Source organism: Podospora pseudoanserina, chromosome 1, assembly GCF_035222485.1.
Source record: "Podospora pseudoanserina strain CBS 124.78 chromosome 1, whole genome shotgun sequence".
In the NCBI taxonomy this organism is placed as follows: Eukaryota; Fungi; Ascomycota; class Sordariomycetes; order Sordariales; family Podosporaceae; genus Podospora; species Podospora pseudoanserina.
Window position 1 is genome coordinate 7,662,722 of NC_085920.1, and position 24,080 is coordinate 7,686,801.

Genomic DNA, 24,080 nt, shown 5'->3' on the forward strand with positions numbered 1-24,080 from the left:
GGTTCCACCCGAGCTGTCCCGACTGCCGGCCTTTCACATGAAAAGCAGAGCTAAGGATTTTATCATTGGCCGCTCGCGAGATTTCAGCTCTCCTCCCTCGCCGGCTGGTGGGGGAACTACAATGTGGACATGCAGCTCTTCAGAAGCATCAAGTGCCGGCTCGGTAACAACCCCCGTTCCTGATCGACATCCTGCGCATGAACTTTGGGCTTGATGAAACAGAACTTTTTCCTGGGCTTGCTGGGAACGCATTGACGACAATAGTATCCATCACAAGGGCCTGGCTGTCTGTCAAAAATGTTGCTTGGATCAACTGTAGTCCCGTACTGCTGGGTCCGGCTGGCGGAAGATCACCCAGGGTGGAGCTCTTAGTGGTGATCGTCAGATCGGGTGGATCTTGAATGAACCGGCCCCCGCTTCTCGTTAGATGGTGGGGCCTGTCTTCTGGGGTTCACGATGGAGTCAAACAAGGCTGGATCGCCGGTTTGATGAATGGTTTTGCCGAAAGCCGCAACGTGGGTGGCCTCGAACTGTTGTTCGAACTGTTGCAGGATGTGTTTGGAGTTTCGGTGGTTGTCTGGTGAAGTGCCTCGTGGTGGTGGAAGGGAGGTGATTGGTCAGGATCCTGGTGGTGGAGATCTGAGCCTCTGAGGTCAAGCAGGCACTTCATTACATCACTTCGGCACATCAAGCACGTGGTTGTTGGCAAAGACAACGTTCATCGATGGCTGATGCTACTACCCTGGGAAACCAGTCCTATCGCTCTCAACGCCCGGTTTTGTTTTCCCATGCCCTAGGAACCAGGATGCGCCGACCGAAGGCGATCAATTCGTTGAGCTAGAAACGGTGGAATCCCGATGCGCTCGTTGTGATGCAATCCAGGCTCTACCCTTTCCCGACGCCACCATCCCTTCCCTATTCTACCAGGGAACCAGAGCAGTCCCAGGTAACAGAGCGATGGTTGTCTCTGCCTAATAGCGACGGGTGAACAGGCTTCTATCGGTGGAGCGGCCAGGGCTCCTGGTTGTCGACGGGTACGAGTCATATCGGCGAGACGAGCTATAGATCTCCGAAGAAGACCTGATATCGACAAGACGCGGCAATGTGATACGCCGACTGGGGCTGCCAATCGAGCCACGAGGAGGAGTGCGAGGTCTGGAGATAGGAATGCGGTACGTCGTGCGAGTCTCGGTGTAGCGGCTCACCGGGCTCGTAAGGTGGTACGTGGTAGTGCGACGAGCCTCGGTGATACGGGTCTCCTTGAAATAGGGAGAGGGGGAGGGAGCACGGCGGAAAGTGGAGCTAGGGAGTCGGGTAGGGGAGCGATATCTAAGAGGACTAGGGCTGATCCTGCGGGGGCGGGGAGCGCTAGTGATCCTGTTAGGGGAACGATATCTGGGAGGGCTGCGAGCGATTGTGGCGGCAGAACGGTATCGAGTCGGGCTGGGGCTCAGCCTGCGGCTTCTGGTCGGGGTGGAGGTAAATCTCCGAGGCGAGGAGTTGCGCCGGTTGAAGTCCTCGACCTGCTCGTGGGCTCTCTCAGAGCGGTGAGATCTCGGGAACGGAGTTGAGCTCCGGTCCAGGTCGATGGTGATATCGGAGGCGGGCATTGTAGAGGTTGTTTGGTGCGTTGTGCGCTTCTTACTGAATTGTTTGATGGTTCGAGGAAGTTGTTGGTAGAGAAGACTCCTGATGAGTATATACTAGAAGTGTAACCCTCCACGACAGAATACAGTGGACTGAAGAGCAACAGAAGGTCACCCACTATCAAGTGGAACCTCATGACGCAGGTCCATGGTGATACTGGAGGTGTGAACACAACAGATTGTGAAGCAGCTTCTAGATGCTCTATCCTGCGCCATGACGCAAGCTCCCCAACGCGTAAGTGGATACAACATATCCCAGAGAACCGGTGAGGAGGCCTTGCCTATGACAGGATCGGATTCTCGCCTCGTGGGATCTCGAGACCCGGCGGGACTCGGAGATTGTCCTATCTTGCAAGATAAGACTTCAGACTATTCACTTGAGAGCCTCATCATCATCCAAAAGAGCGTTTTGAATCTAGCTCCAATGACCGATGCCCGGACACATCTGATATGTTGGTAACGCACCCGACAACTCTGATACCGCGCTCAAAGAAGCGTGGACAATGACCACCGCGGCCAACCGAATCTCTCTCTCGTGGCCCAAACTACGACCAAACTCTTTATAAGCGCAATTTCCCCTGCAATATTACATTTCCTCAATACAGCATCACATATGGAGCTCTGCCTCTACCAAAGCAGCCGCCGGGCTTGCCCCTCCCCCAACAGCTCAGTCAGAAAGCACCCTCGAGCTAGACACACGTCCCTCCGGTGAAGAACGTATCCGTAACTACTCCGGCTACAACAAGTCGGGAAGCCTCCATGAGGAGTATCTAGACAGTAGAGAGAAAGAATATCACCGACGCGGTAGATACCTTCATCGCCACACCTCACGAGGGCTCCTCCCGCCGTCGCAGAGGAAGATCCATGTCGTCAAGTGATAGGAACCGGGAAATGGAAACTTGGATTGACCGAAGACGTCAGTACTACACTGATATGGAAGGCAACCCGGCGTTTGTGGTTGATGCCAGTGCTGTTAGCAGTGGTAATAGAGCGCGCTGAACAGAGGGGCGAGAGACAGAAGACGGGCGGAAAGGGAAGCGGCTGGAAGAGAGCGAGCGGGAGGCGGCGTCGGGGTCGTCTTTGCCGAGAAGGGGCGCAGGAGTATTCGTATGATGGCTTGGATAGGCTTGATCGGCGGTCGTTGAGGAGGATAAGGGGGTTGGTTGGTTGATGAGTTTTGATCCGCTTAGGGGCTGAGAGAGCCTCGAAGGCGGTAGGTTCTCTGGGTGATGGTCAAGTATGGTGGTGGTGGTTGAGCATGTGTTTTTAGAGTAGAGTAGGTAGAGTTGAGCTGGACTTGACGATTGGTGAGCAATGAATGAATGTCAAGAGCAGATTAATAAGAGAAAGACTGTGATGTGACTATTACAAAAGAAGAATGTGATGGTGTGACAGTTCGTCGCCAAACACAGTCGTGTAAACCATATTTACACCACATCCATTCTCAAAAAAGGGTTAGTTCACCAAGCAACAACCCCCTCTGACTAGGGTCATGTCAGAAAGTGGAGCCCGGCCCCTGAAACAATGTCATAAAGGTTCCGGTGCAGACAAAACATGGCAAGCAGACAAAAACATTGGAAGAAAGAAATAGGTGTTATGTTGAAATGTTGTATTATTGATTATGATGGGAAGCAAACCTGCGCAGAAGAAAAGATTAGCACACGATATACGACACTTATACCACTGACTCCTGAGACTCATCTCCCTTTTTATACTCACGTGCAAGATTATCAACCGCCTGCACCCTTCTCAAAGCCGTAGTGCAGCGAGAATGATCAGGTTGGGGAGCACGCTGAGGCTGCCAAGTAGTCATGGGAGCGGCAGCTGGAGTTGGATGTGGGATATTGACAATGCCAGGTTGTTCCCCCCTCGCAATGCGTGAGACAAAGGAAAGAGGGTGATGAAGAGAGGAACCGGCAGCCTGTCCCTGGGAAGGTTCGGGAGATCTGCGGTCAACTACCTGTGGTTGTCTCTCGACAGTTTGGAAAGGGGGGATATGGGACCGTCTGATCCGCTCGTCATCTTTACTGCCAGTGAGCAAATCCAGATAAAGGGCACTCATATCATGGAGATTTTCAGGAAGATCTCCCGGGGATGGTCCCTTGCCCTTTGGTTCCGTAGGCCGAGGCTTGATCTGCTCCCAATCACCAGAAAAGGGGCCAAGAATTGGCTGCTCGCTGGGAGCGCTGCTGCCAGCTTGGCTTGATCTGCTGGATTGGGACATAATGGTAGAGTAGGTAGTGAGTCTAAAGACTGGAAAGGCACTTGAACGATGTGATGTAAATCGTCACCGAAGGATGACTAGGTAGTATCTTTGAAGGTGTGGTCTTTACAGTTGGTTGTAGACAGGTTGGTTGCAGAGTAAACCGATAATATCAGGCCTCTCCGTCTTCTTTAATAGCATGTTGAGCGCTGGTTGGCTTCCAGAGTGTTCGGTGTTCTCTGTCCGTATACCCAGTCTCTTTGTTCTTGTTCACCAGGAGTGAAGCCATTGTCATGCCTGACAACACAGTGAACAAAGTGATTGTATGGTGTCCTGAATGCTCAACTGAACAAAGCAAAAAAAAAAACGGATCTGCGGCCCGGGCGAGCCAAGAAGTACACCAGAACATCCCGAAAGCTCCAGCCATATCCCAGAGAATCCACCATCATGATTTCCAGTTTGTGAGCTACGGCATGATTCTTGGATAAGAACGATCGGATTTCCGTGTCGGTCCGAGTATTTCCACAGTTCAGCGGTCTACTGGGCTCTATCCCCCGAACCGCCTTTAGCCGTAAATTGAGGTCAGCAACACCCTTCCGTCATGTTGGTGAGCCAGATTGACGGACTTCCCCAGAAGCTTGCACAAGCGACCTAAAAATGTGCGGTTGGTTATTACAGAAATTCGCCGATCTGAGATTGCGTGCCATCGCTCATTTCAGATTTCCCGGATGGCGGGAGCAAGCCCTGGTAGAGACAATTGAGGACCGGGAACCAGTATGTGTAATGAGTTGGGCCCAGGGTCAACAAGGTATAAAGACCTCGGCTGAGACAGATGTTATTTGTCATTTGTTCTCTTCTCCAGGATAGGTGCCAAAATGGGTCTGAAGCAAACCGCAATCTTTGCCCTTGGGGTGGCCCAGGCCTGGACTGCATCTGCCACCAACAACAAGAGGCAAGCTACAACCAAGTATTGCCCAGGAAACACACAAATATGCTTTTCCGAGTTCAAGGTGCCAACCCACGACGTCATCTACCGGATCGCTATCCCTGACGTTGCCGCCGCGCCGTTCGACGTCTTGTTGCAGATAGTGGCTCCAGTCTCCAAGGCTGGCTGGGCTGGCATCGCATGGGGCGGGAAAATGGCCACGAATCCCTTGACGGTAGCATGGCCGAATGGCAACACTGCGGTGGTCTCATCTCGTTGGAGCACGTAAGTGGATTTCGAGATACTAGCCGGCACTCGGGCCTTCAGCTAATACCTATGACTAGGGGGAGAAACGTACCTGGCGCGTATGCAGGCGCGACGTACACAGTCCTTCCAACCACCAACACCAACGAAACACACTGGCAGTTGGATGTGCTGTGCCGAGGGTGTAGTGAGTGGGCAGGCGGCTCCTTGGACCCCAACGGTGTCAACACGCTAGCCTGGGCCAAGAATGCCCGTGTGGTCAATACAGCCACCAGCAACACGAGCTCTTTTGGAATCCACGATGGGCGAGGCGCCTGGTCTCATGACTTTAGCCAAGCCAGAATTCCAAAGGGTGTCTTTGATGCGGTCGCTTACGACCTGGAGAACCAACCGGTGTCCAGTTCCAGCGCAGCTTCGAGCGCGAGTTTCAGCACGAGCCTGACTTCGAGCTCAAGCGCTGCGGTCGTGTCAACATCGGTTGTGGTCCTTCCGCGGCCATCAACCACATCCACGACGGTCATAGTCGCTCCTAGCACCATTTCCTCATCAACAAGCAAGGCGGCAGTGACCTCGAGCTCATCTACCACCCCAGCCGGCCCACAGACAACATACGTTTTCATCACGACTAGAGTTTCTCAGCTTCCACCAAGACCAACAACGCCGTCTCCAAGTATCGTGACAGTGACGGTAACTGTCCGGCCGACGCCAACCACCACACAGGTCACCCCTCCGTGGGGAGGTGGCGGAGGTGGAGGAGGGCCCCCATGGGGCAAGGGTAAAGGCGGCGGCGGTGGTTGGGGGAAGGGCTGGGGGCGACGTCGGTTGGCTGCGAGACCGGTGGAAGAGCAGGAGTAGATTTTGCCGCGGAAAGGGAGTAGGAAGGAGGCATCGAGAGAAAGATATACTAGCGGCGTATAAATGGCCATCATCTCGAGGTTATGCTCCAATCCCAGACAACTATCACCCAAAGTTTACCGTTCGGACTCGAGAACGAACTCGTCGTCATCGTCAAATTCGTCATCCCAATCCACCTCATCGTAGTCATCGTATTCATCGTCGTAATCGCTATACCCCTCAAAGTCAGACTGCATTTCAGCGATACTTGTATCAAACTTGATGCTCCGAATAGCGCGGGTAAACTTCCCAGGCTCCCAGTCCTCCTCAGCTTTCACTAGCAGTACTTCTTTCGCGGGGAACAGCAGAGGTTTGTAGATTTTCGTGTTTGAAGAACCCTCGACGGAAGTCGACCATACCCGGCGGTCTGCGGGTCAGCTTCTCGTTCTTGCTGACATTGTCGACTTTGTCGAATTTGAGCCTGTCTCTTGCTTCGACGCGTGGTCTCTTTCGGCTTCTTTGGGAGAAGTGGTCTGTGCAGCAGCAAAGTTGCACGCGTGGCCACGTGATCGTTCTTGGCGGTGAAATGCTCACTCTTGTGTCAACCTCACTCCCCCACTGCACAGCAAACTCGTGTGTTGTTGAGGAATACAAGATGCTTTTTTCTTTCCAAATGGAAACTTGGAAACCATGAATACAGTGCGGTATGTTTCTCAAGTCACACCGCAATCCCAGGGGCCAGCAGGTCAACTTACCGATGCTGGTGCTGTGGCGCCTGTGCCCACCTATCAACATCCATGACACAGAGCAGGCCAGCCCTGAAGCGGCACAACAAGACCGAGTGAAGGTCCCTTAAGCCACGCCGTCGAAGGATTCTCTAATCCTACATCGCATGAGCATGGACCTTCAAATCCCAGCAGCATACAGTGCTTGAAACGTTGGAGGAAGCCACCGACCTTGGGAACACACCCCGTTTGATGATTGGATATCCTCCTGCACGCCCGCCTCTTCCAATGCCTGGATCTATCTCTTGGAAAGGCTGGTTTTAAAGCATGGTGGTCTCCCTCACCGCACTATCCCCCACGCGTCGCGTTTCCCACCGTTGTCGATGGAGTCCACAACACCAGCTCCACCAGGGCCTGATGTGTCCAAGGCTTCGTTAGTGGTAGGCACGATATCGTTCCTGCACCTCATATCATGGACGCTGTATGCCGCTCGCATCTGGACTCGTATGCGACCCATATCACGCCTATTCGTCGATGATTATCTGATCACTCTTGCTGTGGTATGAGAATCCGCATCATTTGACCACCTAACTCCAAGTACTAATCATCTACTTAGCTCTTTGACCTGGCGTCGTATATTTTCTTGATGATAGCGGTTCATTACGGCATTGGTCGACATAATTACTACGTCCCGACAGATCAGGAAGTCCTTGCGGAAAAATGGCTGTTCCTCAGCCAGCCAGTCTTCCCCTGGAGTCTCGCCTTCTCCAAGATGAGCATTGCGTGTATGCTTATTCGGATTCGTCGGGATCAGCGCGTTTGGGCTTGGGGAATGTACTTGATCATGGCGTTTGTGGTGCTCATCGCCATCAACACAAATGTCTTCCAACTCTCACTGTGCCGACCGCTCTGGGCTGTGTGGGACCACAGTAATTCTGAGGCCCAGTGCATGGATATGACTGTGGCGCAAACATCAATCTATGTCAACTCTGCACTCAACGTTGTGACAGATTTTGCTTTAAGCTTGGCCGTATGGGGTTTCTGTCATAAAAACGCGGAATCATTGCCAATACTGACGATTGCTAGCCCATCACGTTTATTGTCCACCTACAGCGACCACTCAGGGAGAAGATTGCGGTCGCCTTCATGATGGGTTTGGGCATATTTGCGAGTAGTGCCTGCATTGCGAAAACCTTCCATGTCAAAGACTATGGTAAAACAGGTGACAGTCTCATGGATTGTGTACCTATAACGATTTGGAGCATGGTAGAAATGCAGCTTGCGTGAGTTTCCGTATCGCTGAGCCGCGTCATTATGCCCGACTAATCTTTCGTTGTCAGGATAATTGCAAGCTGCATTCCCTGTCTCAAACAACTCTTCGAACGAGGCTTACGACGATTCGGTCTCTTGAGCACCCAGCACGCTGGAGACTCCTTCACTGACAGCCGGAACCACCAGACCTATCCTGGGCCGAACTTCAGGACTCGCCAAGAGACAAGCGATGATTACGGCCACCACCTTACTTCGATACAACAGTCCCCACGCAGTCCTCGGTGCAACAAAGCAGCGAGGAACTCCGGGGTGGAGACAGAAAGCATAGAGAGCAGCGAGATACCCATCATGAGACCAGACTCCACAGGCACTGATCACATACAGACGCTGTCAGCACCACCCGGACGAGGATCATTTTACTTCAACTTTGCGGTGAATCCCGGTCTTAACCCAAACCGAAGGGATGATAGAGGACCAAGGCCGGAAAGGTAGTGAGAGGAGGTGGCGTCAGCACATCTCTGTCAAATACCAAAGCCATCGTGAACAGAGCAAATATCATGAAATGTGCATCTCATTGGATCCATAGGCTGATCTGACTACACCCATCATGACAGTCTATCCCGGTATTCAACCTTGCAGCGAGCTAATTCTTTCCCGTCGGAAAAATAATCACAAAGAAGAAGAGGTTGGCACTGCCCTTCTCAACCGCCAAGGTGAACTTGACATCTGTCGAATGTTCCTTGTTACCCCATTGATAGAGAGGCCCTTTCTTGGTCTCATGCGACAACTCACCATACCATCTACAGGCTAGTTCGCTATTAGCCATAAAATCCCACATAAATATGCACCGGATAGGAAATTTACTTCGCTTGTTGAAATAATAGGGCGGGATCTCCTCTGTGCAGAGCCAAAGCTTGTGCGTAAGCCTGAGAGACGTAAGATGTGCCATCAACGTATGTCTGGACTCAATAGTTCTCGTAGGGGTAGCGTCCGTGTGTCGACCGAAGGTCCAACATCCACCTCGCTGTCGCCATCTTCCCCGGTCGACTGGGCCCAAAATGTTTCGCGGGAAGTATCCAAGCGTCCCATGACTACAAAGAATCTTGAAAATGCAATCTGCTCAAGGATCGGTAGTGCGAGGTACAGGGGTGTACCTGTGGAGGCCGAATTCGAGGGGGTGCAACGCACGTGGCTACGGACCGGCCCAGATGCGCACGTCTGGAGAATGAAGATATGGTGTTGTCAATGAGGATTTTCTGTGGGGGAAAAGTCTGAACATCGTGTCGATAACCTGAGATCTGACCTGCACGTCCACCTGCTGGCGGCACACAGACGCGAATATGTCGAAGACCCCCCGCTTGTGCACATTGTCCACGTAGCTGGGCGAATTAGCACGCCAATATAATGGGACTGTCCGAATACTTGGTTGATTTGGTTCGGCATGTAGAAGATGAGTCCCACATCCCAAACCGGTGAGCCGCTTGGTGCCCGACTTCTGAGTTGAGGTAGCTTACTACCAACCTTGCGCGACTGGACCTCTCAACTCATGCATTGGGGTCCTACTATCTGTTGGGATAGCCAATGATTGACTGCTACGGAAATGTTTCATTTCAGGTCTCTGAATTAGTGTTTTCTACCCTGAGTGGTGGGTTGGGATGCATATTCCCATGTCACCTTGGCGTCCTCGGGGTCGCCTCACCCGAGTCTACCTGGGGAACAGCGGCTCCAAAACCACACGGGCGACCTTCCTTGTACCACCAAGATCACATTCATAGCATTCAAAACAGTTTGAGATATGGAGAAACAACTCGCGGCAGCCGGCTTGAATCTGGACAGCAATACTTCAGTCCGCATGATTATCGTGATGGGTGTTACGGGGGCTGGGAAAAGCCACTTCATCAACAAACTCGCCGGCAAAAAAAGTCACAGATGAAGGAAACTCACTTCGTTCCTGTACGTACAGCATTGCACACCCACTTGTCTTCACCATTACTTATTCCTTGCAATAACAGGTACGTATTGCTGTCGGCCGTTGTTGACCGAGACTGGCTCGAAGCCAGTTGTGGTGCTTGACACGCCTGGCTTTGATGACTCTGGCAGAAACGTCGAGACAACTGAAGGGCTGGACGGAGGGATAGGTGGCGATAGAGCTACGAACGTTGCCAAAGCCTACGACATCCGGCCGTTTCTTCCCGACAGCTATCACGGCGCTATCCCTCTCACGACACGGTCATCAAGAGTCACGATTGGCAAGCGCATCCCACTCGGAAAGCTGAAAGACCTTGACGACAGCCTTGAGATTTTGGCCCACACCTCGAACAGACATGAATTACACAAGGGGTTTGTATCGATCTGGGACAGAACGGGAATGGAACGTGAAGCTAACTAAACGTGATCTGTAGATGCCGCTGCAGTGCAACCTGCTCAGAAACTCGACGGACTCCCGCTTGCTATCTCGACTGCCGGCGCGTATCTCGATAACGTGGCGACGAGTTTTGTTGAATACCTTAAGATGTACCAAAGAGTCGTGGCTGGTGTCTTGAACAACAGTGATGCAATGATTTAGGAAGTCACAGAGATAATAATGATAATTATGAATGTCCAGTACATAACTATAATACAATGCTTTTGGATAGATCGATAGGTTTCCCTTCCAGTGATCGTATGATCAATTCCCTTTTCAGCTAGCTTTCTAACTGAACCCCTTCCGTTTCCCAAGCTCGGCACAGCTCTCATGACCTACACCTTTTTAAATACTCAGGATTCACCCTGCCCGAACACTGACATTGATCGGAAGCAAACAAGACTCCCATTCCCAAAGACGCGCAGATTGCACTTGGCGGGCACGTACACCTGTGCTGCCTGAGCTTGCTATGATCTGAATCGGATCCCCAGCTGACCCATCCTTCGACCTGGTGTGCCAAGAGATGGCCTCGTTAAATTAATACGTGATCCCTTCGCTTCAGAGTTATCTTCAAGATTATTCCAATTTATCAAATGGACGGGGCCGATTATGGTGGTGACTCTCGATTGATCGGCGGGCTTATCGCTGTGGGCAACCTCTCTTCCGAGCCAGTCAAGCCGGCAGGCAAGTGAGTTCATCCAAGAAGTGATACGGACATGGCTTGCAATGCCGCGGACAGGATCAAAAGTAATGACAATACAGTGTATAATCAGACTACACAGGTTTATTACACATTTTACTTCTTGAAATACCATCCACACCCCTCCCAGCTTTCCCTCTTTTGCCCTAGAACTCCCCGATCACCCCCTTTGCCAAATATCCGCATCAAGTCCCACGCCATCACTCGCCACACGGATCTCTCCCATACCGCGCGCCTATCCCAAAAGCCCTCAACTTCCTTTTCACCAACATCATAACTTGAGCTGCCTGTCCACGGTAAGAACCAAAGCGAAGCTCTACAGTGGCCCATCCCTCAACTTTATGGCGGTGGCCAACCACCTCTTCCATCTGAAACTCAATCCCGTGAGACACAAAAACTCTCTCCAGGTTTCCATACTCCAAAAAGTGCGCCGGCCCGCTGATAACAACAACCCTTGTATTCTCTCTCGGTGTCTCTTTCTGTGCCACTCTGATCCGGTTAGGCCTCACGCGCGCCATTCTCCCCTTGACCAGCCAGCCCCCAGCTTGACTCTCATCGCCATACGAGGCGAGAAACCGCTGGGCTGATTGAACATCGAAGAAAGTAATTTTCGCTGCGGCAGAAGTGTGACATCGAGTAGAGTCTGGGTAGTTAATGACCGTGGCCCAGATACGACCCATTTTGCGGATGCATCCTAGGAGACCCTTGGTATCGATGTCGGATGGCAGCCCGGTCACCTAGACCGAGGTGTTCAGGTGGTCATCTATATCTGCTGACCAGTTCGCCTCGCAGGCGGGATTTCCTTCGTAATTCGCCGACATTCCTGGCGGGCGAAGTGCAGGAGACAGGGCGGGTTGAATGCCCATCGAGAGGTGGGGATGACTGGCAGGTGGCATGAGATGTTGATGATGGAGGGTCGGTTCTTGGTGGTACTGTCTCACGAGGGATTCGTTATCATGACCATGAACAATGATGGGTTGGAAAGTGGCTGCACAGCTTGGTTCTCCGTGTGTACCTGTAGAGTGGGTGTTGTTGCGCTCATAATACGGACTCGGAAGGCAAATGGGGTTGGTGCTATCGCAGCTAGGATCGGTTGAGTACTGCGTAGAAAACAAAAGGTCAGCCAAGTGATCCCCGAGATTAGTAGGGAAGATTGTTGCCATAAGTTCACATGAAGCGCATAGAATGATGACAAGTCTGTCGAGGGAGTCCTCAAGACCCAGTTATCAGCCTCATATCTCCAGACCGCCACGCAAAGACTGGAGACCATGCTGTGGCTGACTTCAGAGAGGTGATAAAGATGGGGGTTCATCTTGGGCGTGTCGGTCGATAGCGGGAGTGGACATTGGGAGATCTGGCAACCAACAGTCAAAGGCACACGGTAGCTGTTTGGATCGTAGAAATCAGAGACCCTCATCTGATGGATATGCGATTGATGACGCTGGTTGAGCGCTTTGGTTTGATCGATATTTGAAGAAAGATAGTGGGTCGGTCAGATTGAAGGGTTTCAAGTAGGTATTCTGGCTTGTGGACGATTGGGGCCCGTATTGAGACTTGTAGTTGAAAGTAGTGAATGCCTTGGGCCGACTGTGAACGAGAAAATGGTGAAGGAAAGGTCCGGGCCGCGAAGAAAAGCGCAGAGATTGCGGAACAGTCGCTTGGTAATAAAAGCAGTGACGACGGACAGATCCAAACAATGGTTTCAAGACAAATGAATAAGAGCTTGGGCCCAAAACGCCGACAACCCCGCCCAAGCTCCCGCTGTCGAGGTGGGGAGTAGATGAATTATGATGACGTTGAATCCATGGCTCATCCTTTTATCGATAAGGGTGCAGAAAGAGTGTCTTAGCACCGTGTTCACAAAGTTTGAGAATGGTCAAAGCACACATGGTGCACAAAGCAAAGAAAGAGACTCTATAATAAAGCAGAAATTCAGGGTATCCACGCTAGCACAGAAAAGAACCTGGGAAAGCAACGCCAACCCGGAGCAAATCCAGCGCTCATATCCAGACCATAGGGTTACCCTTTCCCCCAAACCCCTAAACTCCTGAAGCCCAGAGACAAATGATCCCGACCCAGCTAATCCCTTCCCGGTCTCCAACACATGCGTTAACCCCACCTAAAACCTAATGCTTGTCGTATGGCCAAAGACATCCCGGGACTCTTGCTACTCTTCCTGGGAGCCAACCACGGATGGCTCGGCGCATGGGTCAATCCCATAAGTCGCATTTGTCCCCTTCTTGCGAAAGTAGGGGTCGGTCGCGATCATTTCCTTCACCTTCGCAGCCTGCGAGTGAGAGGCGAAATGAAACTCAAGGGCAGACATATCGCCTGACGACACCATCGCTATCTTGTCGAGTTCATACCGGATGTTCTTCATCTCGAAGCACTCCTTCAAGAACGCAACACTCAAACCACCCGTGAGGCCTGTGATAACGAGAACCCTTGAAAACTCGCTCGGCAATGTGCTCTGTGCAATTCGACATTTCGCTAATCGAATGTTGCCCTGCACCCCGCCAACCATGAGGTGGCCCTCTTGGGCAAGCCTCTGCGCAGCTTCCCGCTCAAAAAAGACAACCAGGGCTCCAGAACTGCAGTTCTTTGAGTAGCGAACACGACCATAGCCTCTAATGCTTCCAAGTAATTTGGAGAGGGTGACATCCTTCGGAAGGTCGAAAATGAAGACAGAGCAGCTGTCATCGGGTGGAACATCCTCAGCCATATCTTCGACAGACCAAGCGCTTTGCTGACTGTTATTCGTTGAACTGCAGGGACTGTCTGTTGGTTCCACTGTTCTTTTTGCGTCTTGGGCACGCTTGAATGCCTCGCGAACTTGTTCAGATGAATTAGCATCGAGAGGTTGGACCAATCGGTTGAAAGGACGAGGAGACTCTGTGATCTGGTTCTGACGGCAAGTATTAGATTGGGCGCCGGAAGGGATGGCATGATGTTGGGAGGATGACAGATGCTGGCGACGAATACTCGGTGTCGAAGACCGGGAAATTGAGCCACTATCGCTGGAAATACCGCGGGGGAAAAACCGTGATGTTGAGGACTGCTGGTCTGAGGGAGCGAGGGTCGTAGACCTCGAGAGTGCGCCGCTCGGGCTCTCCACATAATCACTGAGGTCCCCGAAACCTGACAGCTCCCCACCCCTCAGGCCCACGAGACGAAGGTCTTCCCAGAGCGTATGACCACTTCCCATGGAAGAAGTGGTGTCCGTCCAATTGATGCTTGCTGCTGCTTGGCATGCATCTCTCTTCCTGGCTATTCTCTCCAACCATCCCGTCTGCATGATTGAGGCACCTTCTCCATCTTCGCGCAAAAACTCGAGAGAGGAGTCTTTCTCATTGCCCTTGCGCTCTAGCCATCCGGGAAGATAAGGGTCGGCAAACGGGCAATCGTCGTCACAGTCCTCTAGGCACAAGGCTCCGCCAGTGAATGTCTAAAGAGTGGCAAGGTGGTTAGTTCCGACTCTTGTGAAGGTATTTGCACACATTGAGTGGGCTTACCAAAAAGGCTGAATTGGAAGGCGATGGCGCCGATGACAGATCCACAAGTGGCGACGACGGGTCGAAAGGAATCGCGTTAGGGCGTAGCCCGTATTGTCCAGAAAGCCCCAGCGGAGATGGCGCGTGAGGTGTAGCAGACCGACTATGGAGATTGAACTGGGGGTAGTAACCTCCATGGGCATGAGGGTGTCCAACAATACCGGCATCGGAATGTCCAATGAGACCATCGTCGAAATGACCAACGAAACCAGCGTGGGGATGCCCAATGAGACTGTCGTGATCCGGTGCCGAGTAGCTGCGGTGGAAAGCCCGGGACTCGACCGGGTGAGGAGGGTAGAAGACGCTGAGGTCATTTGCGACATAGAGACCCACGTTCGTACTGAATTGTAGTGGCAGTCCAGGGTGGCCATATCCGGCGCCAGAGTTGCCCTCGTGAATCTCGTGATACCTTCTGACGCGAGTATTGTTGATCCTGGTTGTCGGTCGCATCGTGATTCTCCTAACCAGGTCGAAGCAGAGCGATGATAGTGAAAGGGGGGTGGATGGATAGATGGGAGAAGGCAAAATAAAAGATGCCCGGGTGTAGATGTGGTGGAAGAAACCAAAAAACAAAACAAAATGGTCGCCGGGAGGTCGAAGGAGAAATAGTCGAGCCAGGCCAGGCCAGGCGGGGCGGTTGCGCGAACTGGCTATTCACTGCGGAATATGAGTGAAGGAGAATGGGAGTTGCTCCCAGTGTACCTGCCCGCCCACCTTTTCAACACCACGTTCGGCTTTCGAGCACTGCGCGCTGAACGGAACGCACAGTCAGCGTGCCTGCTTCCATTGTCCCAGGCTGTTGTCTTGCTTGAATAGCCCATTGGCACGAGCATTGACCCATTGACTTCGCCATTCAGCAGTTTTTGTATTCATCATGCCGATTGGTCATTCACAAAGGTCTCCAGTCGGCTGAAGATAACTTCTGCTATTGAACCGCACCTTTTGGGTTGTTGACACTGGTTCTCCCTCCCTGTACAGGGCATCATGAGGAGTTGAAGGCGCCACCATGTCAGCTTGTGCGCAACTGCTGTTGTCTTTTGACTTCATGTGCCTTTAAGTGGAGAGCTTCAGGGCCTACGCTCATCTAGTCTCGTCCAATCCATTTAAACATACAAAAAACACCATCTACTGTCACAGATTTATGACTTGTTAAATATTGTGTAGATGCAGTCATATCTTTCGATGCCAATATGGGCCCTTGCAGAGATAGCGTCATTCATGCAATCATTTGGAAAGCTCAGGTCGTTTGCATTCCCGCAAGCTAAATCCAGAGGTGGCTATGTACAAGTGAAGGCGATGTCCAAGCATAGATCTGACCGCCTTTATAACAAACAGTATGACCAAGCACGATTCGGAGGGCTGTGAGATGCTTTCTACGGCAGACTCATAGAAGCTCGGTCCAAATCATCAAGGTGCCCGCCATCAACAGTATCATTATCCAAGAGGGGTTGAACGATCCAGCGCCGGAGGCTGGGGTACTGGTTGTTGTCGTGTCTGTAGTTGTCTCAGTTGTCGTCCCATCAGTTGTCTCGGTTCCCGACTGAGTTGGTGTGGTGGTAGGAGGAGCAGTAGTTGTAGGGAGGTCAACGACGGTGTCAGAGCTGTTGAACCTCTCTGCAATGAACTCGGCTGCGTCGAGGGTGTAATTGGCAAAGTATGAACCATGGACCGACCGGTCTGATCCCAGGTCGCAATAAATATCACCTTCATCACACCAGCTGCGAATTCTAGCTGCATATGGCTCACAAGCGGTGATGTTTTTACGAGCGAACAAGCCCGCACCGGTGCTTGTGCCAACGCTCCAGGGGTGAGTTTTATTGAAGTCAGGGGAGCCAAATGCAACCATTGCAATAACTTTGAATATAGATTAGCCATCTCATGCTTGTGGATACGATAATGCCAGAGGTTCTGCCTACCTTGCGAGCCAAGTGCCTTCTGGAATTCGGGGGACACAAAGAACCCATCATCACTGTTTCCGCAGACAGCGTCCATCATGGCGTGAGCTCCCTGCGAATAGCCCAGCAGAGCGACCTTGCTATCAGGACAGGCGTCCACATATTGAAGGACAAGCTTCTCAAACTCGGAGGCTCCCGTTGCATAGGAGGTAAAGTAATTTTCGAATGTTGCTGGATAGACGATGGTGGCAATTGAAGAGTTGGGTATCAGCAAGGAAGCATTCTGGGCCACAACTCCAATCCGGCCATACCCGTCAGGTTCAGTAGATCCACGGGCAACGATCATGTGTATGCCCGTTGAGCATGTGCCATCCCAGACAAGAGCCTGTCGCTGGAAGAGCGCAGTTGCCAGCGTCAGAGCGCGTGATAAAAGGTCCTTCATGTTGTCGATGGTGATCCAAAATTTTGGAACGGAAGAAATGTCAAAATGAACCACAAGCAACAAGCTTGAAGTAGGTGGAAATCTCGAATGGGGGGTCGGAATCCGAAGACCTGGGACAAAATCCGGAGACAACGCATTCTTATCCCCACAGCCCCACCGTGTTGGACCTCGGCGGCGTCGGCGCTAGCTTCAGAACGTTTGAGACAGGGCATCCTGCCGTAAAAAGTAACCGAATCTGGAACTTGGACCGATTCTTGTGCAGAAAATGGAAATCACCATCGACCACAGTTACGGTGGTATCCAACAGCCAGTCGGGGAGAATGCATGCACTAACGGACGGTGTGCTGCGCTTATCGATAGGGAACAGGTGAACCCGACAATGACGCATGCCTAGATCAGGTAAGCATGCGTTACGGCACCATCCTTGACTACAAAATAATTGGCACTCAAAGGTAGGTTCAGCCGATACCACACCTTAAAGGATGATTGTTAGGCTTGTGAAGATAGTTGGCACGCCTTTAAAGATAGTTGATAGGTTTGTAAAGATAGTTAACAGGCTTTGAAAGATAGTTTAAAGGCCTGTCATTTTACTTTTGAGGTATAGTTCAGAGTATAATAGGTATGTAGTGAACTTACCTGCTGTGCCAATTATTCTGTGGCTGGTGAGTTTGTTGGTGAGCTTAGTAAAAAAAAAAAATGAAAAATTGGAGAGTGGAGACCGCAGTCCGGGACCAGCCCATCTGAACCCCCCCCCTCAACTATCTTCAAAAGGCCTGCTAATGACGGGAGCGTAGAAAACCAAGTCTTCCTTATTTGTGAAGACCACTTGACTAATTTTTGGGCTGTTCACCTGAGAAGCAATTTTCATCATTCTGATGACACCAGCGGCCATGCACGTTTGAACCAACCCAAGTCGCCAACATCGTTGGACGTCCCTGCTCACATGTTGATTAGCGCTTACACTTGATAGCAATTGTTGAATATGGACCAACCACTTGTCATGATTGGCAAGCTTAGACACCCCCCCGTAGCAATCCTGTGTGGAACTGCAATCATCCGCCGCAGTGCTGAAGTCAGCATCTGCACGATGGACCGCCAACGATGGCAGGTGCGGTTGCTTACTACTATTCGTACTATATCAAGGACTCGCGACCGCTTGCATGATCGCTCCTTGTTCTCATGTTTTCCTCCCTGGTAAAACCCTTGACCTGACACCGATCACTATAACGAAGTCAACATGTTCGAGGCTAGCAAGGGGGCATGCATTGCCCTGTTTGCATCGCTCCTTGCCTTGATAGTGATTTTTGGGAGAAAAAAGCTCTATCCAAAGCCGTATCCTCAAATCCCGTACAATGCCCATTCAGCAAAGCGAATCATGGGCGATTTGCCAGATCTGATTCCCGCCATCAAGGCCACCAAAGCAAACTCCGAGTCCATCTACCGCATCACCACGCAAAAGCTCGGCAGTCCGATCGCCCAGCTCCTCCTACCAGGAAATCCGATGATCATCCTGTCCGATCCTTACGAGATCGAACGTATTCTGCGCAGTAACCAATTTGACAAGTCGGCCTGGTCCCTTTCTGTGGTTGGCCCGCTCTTCTCCAAAGCTACACTATCGCAACTCACCACTCCGGAGCTTAAGGCGCAGAAAGGCTCTGGGGAGATGTCATGGGCCTGGACTTTTTGAAGCGAACAGCGGCTCCGAAGTCCTACAGCTCAACAGTCGAGCTGGTCGAACTTTGGCGCCTGAAAGCAACCACCGCCCACAAGGGCCAACCATTCAACGTTTTAGAAGACTTGAAAAACGCGGCCCTGGACGCCGTATGGGTGTCCATTGTCGGTGAGGAGCCTGGGACTCTGAGGTATGAGAAGAGGAAGCTGGAACACGAACTGAAGGGCCAACCGTTCGACGATCCCGCGCCGCCAGGATCCTTCATGAAGGAACAAGTGGAATACATAGTTGATACCATCATGGACGCCAGCGCAACACCGTTTCCAGCCTGGGCGGTCAAGCTGGAGGTCTTGAAGCCACGTTTCCGCAGGTTCAGGAAGGTTGTGACACGGGAAATGAGCCGTGCGATGAAGAAGGCTTTGACGAGATATGAAGGCCTGGACCTGGACAGTCTTGGGAAGGATTCCATTGATACATGTGCCATGGATCTCGTTCTCCGCAAACAAGCTCTACAAGCCAAGAAGGCGGGCGTGGAACCTTCAGATCCCGCAAAGGACGTTGCTATGCTCGACGAGCTGTTTGTTTTGCTCATTGGTGTAGGTAGCCCGATATTCTCCCACTCTGCCAACGCTTTACTAACTATGCCAGGGCCACGACTCCACCGCCAACACTCTGGCATGGTTCATCAAGTTCATGGAGACCTTTCCACAAGCCCAGACTGAACTGCGCGCTGCTCTATCATCTGCTTTCGGCCCAGGTATACCTACGCTGAGTCAGATTCTCGAGGCTGACATTCCTTACCTTGATGCAGCCTGTGAGGAGGCCCTCCGTCTGTCGGGAACTTCCAACGGCGTTCTTCGCTCCCCTCTGCAGGACACCACCATCCTGGGATATCCCGTTCCAAAGGGCTCGATCATCTACATGAATATCCATGTGAATCACTCATCGGTTCTAGCGGATGAGTCCCAGCGCAGCGAGACCGGCAGAGCTGCTCGTGAGAAGAAGGACGACGGCTTCAAGACACCTGCCGGAAGGGATCTTGGAACCTATGAGCCCAGGAGATGGTTGGTCAGGGATGAGACGGGGAAGGAAAAGTTCAATCCAAATGCTCTTCCACAACTGGCCTTTGGCGCAGGTGTTCGAATGTGCTTCGGGAGGAGACTAGCCGTAATGCAATTCCGCATTGCTGTTACACTTCTCATACTCAGCTTCGAGTTTCAAGAAGTACCAGAAGGAATGCAGTCTATGGCATGCATCGAGAGATTGTTTCGAACCCCACAACAGCCTTACGCCAAACTGAGAGTACTCTGAACTGGCTTTTGTTATTTTGCGTAAGGTACTTTCCGAGGTTGTTTGTTTACAAGAGGCAACAGTTGATGATGGAAAATAGATGACGCGAAGCTTGGACTGAAGACAGTAAAGGGTTAGATTGTGAATTAGCTAGCCATAGATAGTTCCGCAGTTTGTAATACAAGTTTTAGTATAAGCCTACAAGTACGAGATTGAGACAAGTCTATTGCTGTGTAACCTTTAGCTACACCAATCTATTATCTAGAAGTTACCTTCAACTGTTATTTCTTCAGAGGTTCTAAATAGGGGATCGTCACACAAAGTGGACCGTGAGCCCCGCTCAACCGCCCGGTCCAGTCCTGATTGGTTCCCTGTGGCCCCACTGTCTTCCAGAATCGTGACATTGCATTGATTTTCTATCTTTGGTAGCGGTGTACAAGTATCTTTTCGGCTCGGTATGCGAGCATGTAATAACAAAAGCGTGATGATCATCTACTCTCGATGGATTTCGTTGACCAATGGTGTGGTTAGCGGCGCAGTTGTGATCTCTCGTGGTCTGGGCCTTGGGCATTATGATTGATTGGTTCACGTTTCAGCTGCTCTCCTGTCACTCAGCCTCACCCGCACCCCTCGAAGTCCGATGGATTCGACACTCCACATTCCTCAGTCATGAGTACACTAACTGCTTAAATTCTTCAACAACGGTATGCCGCTATGGCTTCGGAAAATGCTGACGAGACGACAATAGGCATTGCAGCTCTGGTAGCTGCCGTTGCCGCCCTTCTCTTCGCTATCGTCCAGACCTTCGCTGCGCTGGCGCAATATGTTTCGGTCAGCAGTCGATGTAGCAGGCGCGTAACGGGCGTCTTCGATCTCACAGCGGGCTTCTGGTTCCATCTATCATCACTGTCATGGAACCCCCAATATCGAATGCCGGTCCTCACCATGCCGGGGTTGCGCGGTGAGTCCGTGGTTACCATGGAACGATACCCCCTACAAACAGGATTTAGACCCGGAAAGAATTACGATAGAGGCCGAAATGGATACGTCGACTATGGAGTTCTCAGGGTGGTATCTGGAACCGATGACTCGAAAGTCCATAAAGAAATCAGTATTTTACCTACGGTCCTCCGCAGCATCTTTGCCATGGCATGGACTCCGATCGGCCTTGCTCTCTCCTCTCTCACCACCATCTTCTGTTTCCCACCGGCTTGGGTATGCAGTTGTGCGTGTACAGGCGCGGGCTGTTGCGGCTCGCGTCGTCATCAGGAGGATGATGATGTCAAACACAGAAGAAATCAAAAAACGTCCAGAGACATTTGCCTAGACATGCTCAAACCACTCACCTTTGCATGGGAATGGGCCATCAGATACAAGTCAGGCACAACAGTTTCCAACCACGGGAGCTCGCCCGGGCTCGAAGCCGCCGCATGGTCCCAGTTCCTTGTCAACTACCAGGCTGCTTGGTGGGGGTACGCCAACATCCGCTGGGAGTGGCGACTGGCGACCATGATCCCCTCGGACATCTACGGTGCGACCATTGAGACGACTATGGCCGATGTAAGATTGTTGGCAGCACTCGCCGGAATGTCATGCTCAAGCTCCCCAGGGGTGGTAGCAAGAACCAAATGCGGGGAGATGCTCACGCGATCTCAGCACATGACGCTCGGGACGGTGGTGTACTATCGATCAGGAAGGGAGAATATCGCGCCAAAGATTACGAGGGGAGTTCCGGTCAGAAGTTCGAGGTGGCTACACTGCCAACTTGAGGTCCAGGCGCATCTCAAAAAGTCCCGCTTGTTGTTGTCCAGTTCCGGGGAAGACAAGGAACACAGAATTGCTACTTTGCTGTCTCGGCCACGAACAGAATATGACGCCCAACTGGATCTTTCCTTGGGTAACAACCTCGGCTTCATCTTTGAAACCGAGACGTTCCGAGCTCTCTCCAGCGGTCTCCATGCCACAGATGATTCAGGGTGGAAAACCGAAACGATCCGCATCTTCCTCGGCCCCCTGGGTCAAGGTTTGGCGGCTTGCTCTTGCCTAACCTGTTGTACTGACTGGGTGCTCTCGCACCCTGCCTACGACGTCAAGTCCACTGCTTCCGACGGTCACATCACCACGCTGTTTAGCTATCCCTGGGTGTACGAGTACGACACTGGCCCACCGCCAGCGCTGTCACTCCAGGCAGAGCTCAAAACATACCGCCCTGTCGTATCTGGATTCCGGCCGGCTCATGAGATACTCACCTCGACGCACTGGAGCCGTAAGCCGGGAGCGAAGTTGATTAAAGAGAGTAGGATTGTTGGCCCTGTCGGGTGTTACACTACAGTGACGAATGCTGCCCAGGGAAGGGCTAAGATTCGGGGGGGGTTGAAGTCAGAATTGGAGATTCAGGCGCGGAGGGTGTGTGTGGACTTTACGCTGTATCCTGGCGCGTCGCCGAAAAGAATGTGTACGGCTGATGTCTGTAAATGTATGGGGGGGCCAGCGAGGATTGCTAGGCCTGTGCGGGTGACGGGGACGGAGAAGCATTCGTTTGAGGAGGCGATGGCTGTTGCGGCGATTAATAATGATTTTCTTTCTAGGGTTGATCAAGCGGTGCTGAGGAGGGCGGCGGAGGAGGTGGCGGGGTGGATTTGTCAGGAGGACCAGCAGAGTCAGAAGTTGAGGAGGGAGGTGACGGTTTGCTTGGGGCGGGCGTGGGAGGATGTGGTTGGACAGGGGGAGGTTAGTGAGGGGAGTTTGGAGCTGGTGAAGGTCGTGATGGCGGCTACGGAGATGATGTTGAGAGTGGTCAGGAGGGGGATTGGGATGGAGGATATGTGGGCGGGGAGTGAGGAGGGAGGGCAGATCTGGGAGGATGATTTTGGGGGTGTTGTTTTGGGTTCTTGATCTTCATGTGCCAGTTTCGATAGTTGTGTGGTTATGGGGCATATAGCCAGGTGAATGGAGAACTGAAGCGCTTGCTTGTTGTGCTATATGTCCTGTGGCCCAACAAAGTGACAACATCACTGCGCCGTGTACGTGTTGTTGGCGTCGACGCGACGAGGAGCATCCACTACCCTCATTTGACCCACGCCCCGGACAACACCACCCCCACAACCCAGCAACCGCCCCTTTATAAGTAGGCATTTCCAGGAGTCCATTTTCCCTGGTTAGGAGAGCATGGTCAACCGGTTAGTGTGTCACTTCCACTTTAATTGTGATCCTCTTGACGAGGATATCATATGACATACGTTGCCCTCCTCAATCCCCCTTATTTGTCCGGCTTCATTGCGAGTTGTCCATTGACTCTCGATCCGCCTGACGAATAAGTAAGATTAGGGAAGGTAATGAACACGAAATGATGCCTTCCATGAGGGTGCCCAGCCTCTACCAATGATGCCAGGACGATCTTTTTGTTTTGCTAACTTTTTGATGCAAAGTTTTGGTGCAGGCAAGAATTGAACACTGGGAGGGTCCACTAAACCGAAGACCCAAGAGGGCTCGTGATGTACCTACCATAAAAAATCGATAGAACAGTGTTCTCGATCGTCGAGCATTCACCACGTCCAGTTGAGCCACGTTCTCCGAGGTATGTATGGCTCCGTCTGATAATCGATCATTGTTTAAGACCATCCAGACTGTCATTTCCAGGGAAATCCAATGCTGATTTCGGAAGATATACCGCCAAAAACTGAGGAATATTTCTTTTCCAATCCTCTACATTCACACCCCTTAGTCTTCCAATGAACCTGAAGCATATAAGCGCCGACAGAAAATAAAAATCGAAAATAAAACGGGCGGTAAAAAGTATAGGCACTTCGGTACATCGAGCTCGTATTTTCAGGCTCCCAGGCGGAATAATCATAAAGCATAGCTTTTTATATATCTGGACACTTACTACTCCGATCTTCAAAGCCGAAATCATAATCATCTATGTATAACGTAAGGAATTCGTTTTGCTGAGGATTCAGCTGAACGACTGGATCACGCTTGGATGTCCGTGCGCGTTTGTGCCAGACTTGGCTCATCACTGCGGCACAGCCCAGGCCCTTACCTCAGGTATACAGTTGTTTACTCCCTCTAGCCCAGCCACAAATTCCGGGTCTTGGAAACTTCAATATCGAAGCGATATGCTTTAATCCTGTAAGATCTGGGCGCCTTTCGGGATGCCGGTGGTAGGGGCTGAGAAGCTGATGTGTAAGTGAACGAAACCATGGAGCATATTCTAGATACTAGGTTGGATGACCAGGAAATGGACCACATGTGGAT

The 24,080-nt window shown here is 51.7% G+C and overlaps 7 protein-coding genes across 7 annotated transcripts; 4 read left to right on the plus strand and 3 right to left on the minus strand.

Annotated features, from left to right (window-relative positions):
* Nucleotides 1-4,705: 4,705 nt before the first annotated feature.
* On the plus strand, nt 4,706-5,893 carry QC764_121410 (uncharacterized protein; the record flags this gene model as incomplete). Its single annotated transcript, XM_062943397.1, has 2 exons — nt 4,706-5,059; nt 5,119-5,893. The coding sequence occupies exons 1-2, from the start codon at nt 4,725-4,727 to the stop codon at nt 5,891-5,893; spliced, it is 1,110 nt and encodes a 369-aa protein (XP_062806490.1). The 5' UTR covers nt 4,706-4,724.
* Nucleotides 5,894-6,502: 609 nt separating this feature from the next.
* QC764_121420 (uncharacterized protein) lies at nt 6,503-8,687 on the plus strand. Its single transcript, XM_062943398.1, has 4 exons — nt 6,503-7,157; nt 7,214-7,627; nt 7,684-7,880; nt 7,938-8,687. The coding sequence occupies exons 1-4, from the start codon at nt 6,981-6,983 to the stop codon at nt 8,359-8,361; spliced, it is 1,212 nt and encodes a 403-aa protein (XP_062806491.1). The 5' UTR covers nt 6,503-6,980; the 3' UTR covers nt 8,362-8,687.
* A 2,486-nt stretch (nt 8,688-11,173) lies between these two features.
* On the minus strand, nt 11,174-12,818 carry QC764_121424 (uncharacterized protein; the record flags this gene model as incomplete). The annotated part of the gene is given in 3 exon segments (XM_062943399.1): nt 11,174-11,710; nt 11,717-12,073; nt 12,145-12,818. Coding segments are annotated over 3 exon segments (1,140 nt in total). The 5' UTR covers nt 12,391-12,818.
* Nucleotides 12,819-13,140: 322 nt separating this feature from the next.
* QC764_121425 (uncharacterized protein) lies at nt 13,141-14,974 on the minus strand (the record flags this gene model as incomplete). The annotated part of the gene is made up of 2 exons (XM_062943400.1): nt 13,141-14,418; nt 14,486-14,974. 2 exons carry the CDS (start codon nt 14,972-14,974, stop codon nt 13,141-13,143), a joined length of 1,767 nt encoding a protein of 588 aa, XP_062806493.1.
* Nucleotides 14,975-15,782: 808 nt separating this feature from the next.
* On the minus strand, nt 15,783-17,278 carry QC764_121430 (uncharacterized protein). Its single transcript, XM_062943401.1, has 2 exons — nt 16,441-17,278; nt 15,783-16,378 (listed from the first exon to the last, which is right to left on the minus strand). Exons 1-2 carry the CDS (start codon nt 16,859-16,861, stop codon nt 15,909-15,911), a joined length of 891 nt encoding a protein of 296 aa, XP_062806494.1. The 5' UTR covers nt 16,862-17,278; the 3' UTR covers nt 15,783-15,908.
* A 276-nt stretch (nt 17,279-17,554) lies between these two features.
* QC764_121440 (uncharacterized protein) lies at nt 17,555-19,951 on the plus strand. Its single transcript, XM_062943402.1, has 3 exons — nt 17,555-19,129; nt 19,182-19,864; nt 19,924-19,951. Exons 1-2 carry the CDS (start codon nt 18,530-18,532, stop codon nt 19,842-19,844), a joined length of 1,263 nt encoding a protein of 420 aa, XP_062806495.1. The 5' UTR covers nt 17,555-18,529; the 3' UTR covers nt 19,845-19,864; nt 19,924-19,951.
* A 325-nt stretch (nt 19,952-20,276) lies between these two features.
* QC764_121470 (uncharacterized protein) lies at nt 20,277-22,718 on the plus strand (the record flags this gene model as incomplete). The annotated part of the gene is made up of 2 exons (XM_062943403.1): nt 20,277-20,344; nt 20,572-22,718. Exons 1-2 carry the CDS (start codon nt 20,281-20,283, stop codon nt 22,716-22,718), a joined length of 2,211 nt encoding a protein of 736 aa, XP_062806496.1. The 5' UTR covers nt 20,277-20,280.
* Nucleotides 22,719-24,080: the final 1,362 nt, after the last annotated feature.